Raw genomic sequence first — 6,376 nt, forward strand, 5'->3', positions numbered from 1 at the left:
GGCGCGCGCGCATCCGTGTGTGTGTGTGCAGGCGCGCGGGGCGACGCACACGCGTGTGCCCCTCTGTCGGGCTCTGCGCGTGTGCCCGTGCGTGGGCGCGCGCCGGGCTGTGCCCACGCGTGTCCGGGACGGCTCCAGCCCCGACCCCCGCGGGCTCCCGGTGCCCCCCGCTCCCCCCGCTCCGGCTCCCGGTATCGGGGTTCGGGACCCCCCCCCGCGCTCCGGCCGCTCCTGCCCTTATTTGGGCATTTCGGCCCCGTCCAATCAGCGCCGGGGGGGCCGGTCCCGCCCCCCCCGCCCCGCCCCGCCCGGCCCCGCCCGGCCCCGCCGCCGCTCCCCGCTCCCGCTCCCCGCTCCCCGCTCCGGTGCCGGCTCCGCTCCCCGCTCCCCGCCATGAGCAGCTCCCAGTTCAACAAGGGCCCGTCCTACGGCCTCTCCGCCGAGGTCAAGAACCGGGTGAGTCGCGGCGGGGGCGAGTCGGGGGCCGGGGGGTACCGCGGCGGCTCCCGGTACTCCTGGGCACTCTGGAGAGCCGGGCATCCCGGTGCCGTTAGGGGGTGCCGGTTGCAGGCCGAGGTCCTGGAGAGCCGGGAGGTCCCGGTGTGCCCCGGACATGTGTGTGGAGCCGGAAGGGGCCCGGTGCCACTGGGGGCGGAGAGTGGAGAAGTCCCGGGGGTGGAGATTGGGGGTTCCCGTCGCCGTCGGTGGGCAGAAAGCCGGGGGGTCCCGGGAGGATGGGGAGCTGGGGGTCCCGGTGTGCCGGAGCTCTGAGGGGCAGGGGGTGCCGAGGCTGGGCTCCCCATCTTGGGGTGCGCTGGCCCTGCCCACGGGGTCCCGGGGAGCTGTTTCAGGGGGACCGGGGTTGGGAGGGGTCACGGGCACCGGCCACCTTGCCCACCCCTGCCCAGGCCCGTACGGTGGCTGCTATTGCCCCCAGCAAACCCCAGGGCACTGGGATGCTCCGACCTGTGTCCCGGTGTCCCTTGCTGGGGACAGGGCTGGTGGCCCAGGCGGGACATGGGCAGGAGCAGCCCCCGGCCCACGCCTGCCCCTCGGAGCCCAGGACCCCCGGCCAGGCGCACCTGGGGCAACCTTGGCCACCCAGGCCTCGCGCGCCCGAGCCACTCTCCTGCAGAGTTGCCACCGAGCCGCCATGGGGCCGGAAGGGGAAAGGGGAACCGATGCCTCTGGCCGGGCTGTTTACACCGCGGGGAAGGAGCCATGCACCGCAGGGTGCCCCCCCTTGCCCAGGCAGGTGAAATCTCCCCTCCGCCGAAACGCTGAGGACGGGTCTGGGGTGCTGGTAGGCAGAGCTGGATGCCTGGATGCACCCCATGGCTGTAGGTGCCACCATCCCTGCCATCGCTGTGCCCCTTGCAGGGGGCTCCGCTGCTGGGGCAGGGGGGTCCGGCACCGCAGGCACAGGGGTCCTGCTGGGCCAGGGGGAGTGGGGGGATGCAGCAACCCCTTCCCTTGGCTGTGCTCCCTGCACAGCCCCGGGCTGGGCTCTGGGAACCGCTGCCGCCCTGGGCAGTGGCAGAAGCACTGGCCACCCTGCTGGGCTGTGCCCGGCCCTGGGCAAGCAGAGGTTGAGCTGTGGTCGCCCCTGTCCCTGGGGCAGCCGGCCGGTGGCCCTGCGTGGCCGTGCCCTGCCTGGGGACACGGGAGCTGCCTGAATGGGACAGGGGCAGGCAGGAGAAGGGACACTGGGTCGCTGCCTGCGCCGCTGCCGGGGCTCGGCCGTGGGTGGCTGTGGGGATGTGGCGGCCGTGGCCGCAGCTGGGGCCGGGCTCTCCTTGCCTGGCCTCGCAGGGGATTTGCATTTCATCACCGAGCGAAGACGGGTCCCTGCTTGCATCTGGGCTGGGCTGCACCAGCGCTGAGCGGGTGGACACGCGCTGGAGCCTCGTCGCTGCGTGCTCTTGGGCGCTTCAGCTTGATTCAGCAAGACTTAGGCAAGTTTAACTGCCCTGGTGTGTCTGCTGGAGGCTGACATCACCGACTGGGAACCAGTTAAACCAGTGGCACTCTCCCAGTCTGTGCAAGCCTTTGCAAACTGGGCTGTGGTGGGATCTGCTCTGGGGCTGGTCCCCTCTGCCCCCTCCCATGCCCTGAGAAACCCCCACACTGGCCATGGCGTGGGAAGAGGAACCGGCAGCGGCTGCCCACGCTCCAGAAAATCAGCTGGTAGGACAGTGGGATCTCCCGGATGGGATGCACATGGTGCCATGAGTGTGTCCCTGCTTGACTGGACTGTCCCTCCATCCTGCAGCAGTCGAGCTTTCCCTTTGGGGCTGCGGCTGTGGGGCCGCAGCTCTGCGCAGCCTACAGGCACGGCTGGTGTCCCCCCCCACACACAGCAGGGCCAGACCATGCCCATCCTGGGGCCCCTCCGTGTCTGGAATCCCTGGGGACTCATGGCCCCGGTGTGTACTGGGACGAGGAGGGGACGGGATGGACAAGAGGTCGGTGGCTGCCTTGCGGCCATCTCCGGGTGCCAGCTGAGCACAGGAGGGTCCAGGCTGGGGCAACGATGGCACTTGGGGCTTCCAGGCTCTTCCTGCGCAGCCCCTTCCTTCCCGCCCCAGGCCAGGGTGCCTTTTCCTTCCGTCGTGGGCCAGGGCTGAGGCGACGCTGCCGGTGATGCTGCCGGCCCGGGCAGCTGGTCTCCATTTGGAAGGAGGCATCCGCATTCCTGGCATAGCCGCGGTGACCGAGGAATCTGCGGCGGCGCGTTCGGCCCCGCCGGAGGGGAGAGCATCACGCAGCCAGGGACCCCCGGGGCTTGGTGCTGGGCTTCCATGGGCTCCAGGGGACAGGGAAGAACAGGCCCTTGGAGGGACACGTTTCCCCCCGGCCCCCACAGGTAGTTCCTCCTCATCCTCCAGGAAAAGTTCAGAAGTTGCCGTGTGTGAGGGGCACCGTGGTCTGCAGGCTCGTGCCGGATCTGGCTGCACCAACGCCTGCGTCTGACAGCAGCATCGTGCTCGTGCTCCCATTCCTATTCCCGTGCATTCCCCGATGGACGGGGATGTGGGAGGCTGGAGGCGGGGGGACATGTCCTCCCCTGTGATGGGGTCACACTGTGGCTTTACTCCCACCCGTGGATCTTGCCGCCTGCCACCCCCTGGGGGTTCCTGCTTGCCAGGAAATCGTGGCTGAACAAAAATCCTGGCGCCATCCAAGCCGCCCACTGCACCCACCTCACTGTCCGGCTCTCTGAGGCTGGGGGCAGCCGGGCTGGGGGGGGTTGCTCCACCGCCCTGCAGAGGCTGGGGACCAGCCTGGCACTGCCAGCATCCCCAAGGCTTCCCGGGGACCGTGCTTGGGATGGGGCTGCTGTCCCCAGACCTCGCCACGGGTCTGTGCCTGGGGTGGGGGAGCCGTCCCCCGTGAGGGGTTTGGGGTGCACACCAGGGCCGTGCCTGAGCTGCCCCCTCACCATCCCCTCCCAGCTCGCCCAGAAGTACGACCCGCAGAAGGAGGCTGAGCTGCGGACATGGATCGAGAGCGTCACAGGGCAGCAGATCGGGCCTGATTTCCAGAAGGGGCTGAAGGACGGGGTGATCCTCTGCGAGTGAGTCCTGCGCCGAGCACAGCCCCTTGGCCCCTGCTCCGTTTGGATGGGGATGAGGGACACCTGCCCCCCAGGGGACCCCCACCAGCCGTTGGGGTGGGAAGGGTGGGCTGGATCCAGCCATGCCCATGCCCATGCCCGTGGGACCTGCCAGCTAATGGCAGCCAGAGATTTTTCTCTGCAGCACTGCTTGGCTGGAGTTGTCCCCAACGCACCCACGTCTAGGGGGAGCTCTGGGGACCAGCAGGGACATGGAGGGGGGAATCGCCTCATGCTTGGAGGGGAGACCTGGGCTGGACCTTCCCGAAAGGGGCCCGTGCCCCACTGCCGGAGGCGGGGGTCTCTGCCCCATCGCAGCCCCCGCTCCCCCTGCCTCCCTCCAGGCTCATGAACAAGCTGCAGCCCAACTCGGTGAGGAAGATCAACCGCTCCGCTCAGAACTGGCACCAGGTAGGTGCAGGCAGCCCTGCCTGCGACTCACCGCCGCTTAGCCCCGGCTCCACCCCGGCCCCTCTGCCGTCACTCACTGGGGTCCTATGCCTCTCTGCCCAGCTCGAGAACCTCTCCAACTTCATCAAGGCCATGGCCAGCTACGGCATGAACCCCGTGGATCTCTTTGAAGCCAACGACCTCTTTGAGAGCGGGAACCTGACGCAGGTGCAGGTGTCGCTGCTGGCGCTGGCTGGCATGGTGAGTGCATGGGGACGAGCGGCTTGGGAGGGGGCACAGCCCCAGGGGGACCAGCTGGGTGGACCCCCAGCTCAGGGTGATGCCCGCGGGAGCCTGCGTCTCCCCCTGCCCAGGGTGTGGGTGGGAGGTCTGGGACCCCCATCCTTCCTCACACCCCTCCCCGGCAGGCCAAGACAAAGGGGATGCAGAGCGGTGTGGACATCGGCGTGAAGTACTCGGAGAAGCAGCAGAGGAACTTCGATGAGGCCAAGATGAAAGCTGGGCAGTGCGTGATCGGGCTGCAGGTGGGCTGCCCCGCACATGCTCCCGAGGGCTGGGGTGCTGGGTGAGGGGGGGGCCAGTTTTATCTAACCCTCAGCACCATCACAGCTCCAAGCATGGCTGGGGGGACCTGAGGCTCAAGGTGCCTCAAGTGTCCTCGGGATCTGGGACCATCTCGGCTCCGTGTCCGGCACTCAGTGCCCAGGAGCCTGGAGAGGCTGCACCTGGGCTGGGTTGGGGAGCGCTGGCTGTGTCCCCCAGGCTGCAGGGGTGCGGGGGGCGGGGAGGAGAAGGGGCACGTGTGGGGCAGCACTCGGTCCTCACCGGACCCCCTTGTCAGATGGGCACGAACAAGTGTGCCAGCCAGTCCGGCATGACGGCCTATGGCACCAGGAGGCACCTCTACGACCCCAAGAACCAGATCCTGCCGCCCATGGACCACTCCACCATCAGCCTCCAGATGGGCACCAACAAGTGTGCCAGCCAGGTGAGCCACCGCGGCCACGGTGGGGAGGCACGATGGTGCGGGGGACCACGGCTGAGCCCTGCTCCCTCCTGTCCTTCCAGGTGGGCATGACGGCTCCCGGCACCAGGAGACACATCTACGATGCCAAGATGGGGACGGAGAAGTGCGACAACTCCTCCATGTCACTGCAGATGGGCTCCAACCAGGGCGCCAACCAGAGCGGCCAGGTCTTCGGCCTTGGCCGCCAGATCTACGACCCCAAGTACTGCCCGCAGGGCAGCCAGGGCGAGGTGGCCAACGCCGCCTGTGACCAGAGCGGGGACCCCCCCGGGTACCACTACTACCGCGAGGAGGAGGAGAGCTACTGAGTGGGACGTTGCCCAGCCCCATCTCGCACCATCTCTTGTACAGACCCCATTGCCAGCGACATTCCAGCCTCTACTTTCATCATTCCCTCTTTTTAAACTCTTCTATTTTTTTTTTTAATTTTGAAATGAATCTATTTTTCTGAGCATGGAAATAAAGACCCCATTTCTAGAGACCGGCCGGTTCCCGCAGCCCACGGGTGTCCCGAGGCCCTAGCACAGCCCCGGCATTTGCAGCAGGAAGGTGGCAGATGCTCCAGCGCTGAGGAGCGGACAGCGTCTCCTCTCACGCAGCCAAGAAGATGCGTTCCCACCCGCTGCCCACCACGCCGCCCCTGCGATGCTCTGCCGCGGCAGCACCCGGATCCCTTGGCAAGGTGGGGGGGCAGCCGCCCACGCTGCTCCCGGTGCCGCTTCTCATCCTTGTGCTGGCAGGACCCGGCTCGGCCCCACAAAGGAGAGGGGCTTGGGTCAGTGGGAGCACGGCCAGAAGAGACCCCCAGGCGTGGGGGAGCCCGGGGTGCTGCAGGGCCTCGGCCCAGGGACGGGGATGCTGCGTGTGTGCATGTGTGTGAGTGTGTGTGTGTGCACGCTGCCAGCAACCTCGCACACTCGCGTGATCTCTAGAAGTGAAGCTGGAAATGCCTTTTTTGCAGAACTTGTAGGGACGAAGTTTCCGAGGCCCTGGTCGTGGCCGCAGGGCTGGGCTGGGAGCCGGCACACCCAGCACCCGGCTGCAGCTCCGAAAGCCGCAGTAATCCGATCGCCTGGCGGACTGGAGCCAAGGCTGACTCCGACGGCTACATCCTGCACCGCAGGGCGATGCCCGAGTACGGGCAGCTGCCAGGGCAGCGCATGTGGCTGGGGATGCTGGTGCACACCGCAGTCCCTTGCTGTGCCCATCGGCTTCTTCGCCTCCTGTGGGTTTTCTAATGTAGATGCTCTTATATTGAAACCTTTTTTTTTCTATAAAAAGAAAAAACCCTTTTAACTTAAGCAGGAGCCAGTTCCTGCTGC

At 67.4% G+C, this 6,376-nt stretch overlaps 1 protein-coding gene across 1 annotated transcript; it reads left to right on the forward strand.

Annotated features, from left to right (window-relative positions):
• The first annotated feature begins 296 nt into the window (after positions 1 to 296).
• On the forward strand, positions 297 to 6,355 carry CNN2 (calponin 2). Its single transcript, XM_069790613.1, has 7 exons — positions 297 to 456; positions 3,456 to 3,577; positions 3,961 to 4,027; positions 4,130 to 4,267; positions 4,435 to 4,551; positions 4,869 to 5,015; positions 5,096 to 6,355. Exons 1-7 carry the CDS (start codon positions 394 to 396, stop codon positions 5,360 to 5,362), a joined length of 921 nt encoding a protein of 306 aa, XP_069646714.1. The 5' UTR covers positions 297 to 393; the 3' UTR covers positions 5,363 to 6,355.
• Positions 6,356 to 6,376: the final 21 nt, after the last annotated feature.

Source organism: Haliaeetus albicilla, chromosome 8 (assembly GCF_947461875.1).
Source record: "Haliaeetus albicilla chromosome 8, bHalAlb1.1, whole genome shotgun sequence".
Classification (NCBI taxonomy): Eukaryota; Metazoa; Chordata; class Aves; order Accipitriformes; family Accipitridae; genus Haliaeetus; species Haliaeetus albicilla.

Excerpts from the sequence above, each read along its gene's own strand:
- CNN2 (XM_069790613.1), top strand. The coding sequence starts at position 394 with ATGAGCAGCTCCCAGTTCAACAAGGGCCCGTCCTACGGCCTCTCCGCC. Across the intron at positions 3,578-3,960 it reads GACGGGGTGATCCTCTGCGA|GCTCATGAACAAGCTGCAGC; the intron begins GTGAGTCCTGCG and ends GCCTCCCTCCAG. Across the intron at positions 4,028-4,129 it reads CCGCTCAGAACTGGCACCAG|CTCGAGAACCTCTCCAACTT; the intron begins GTAGGTGCAGGC and ends CTCTCTGCCCAG.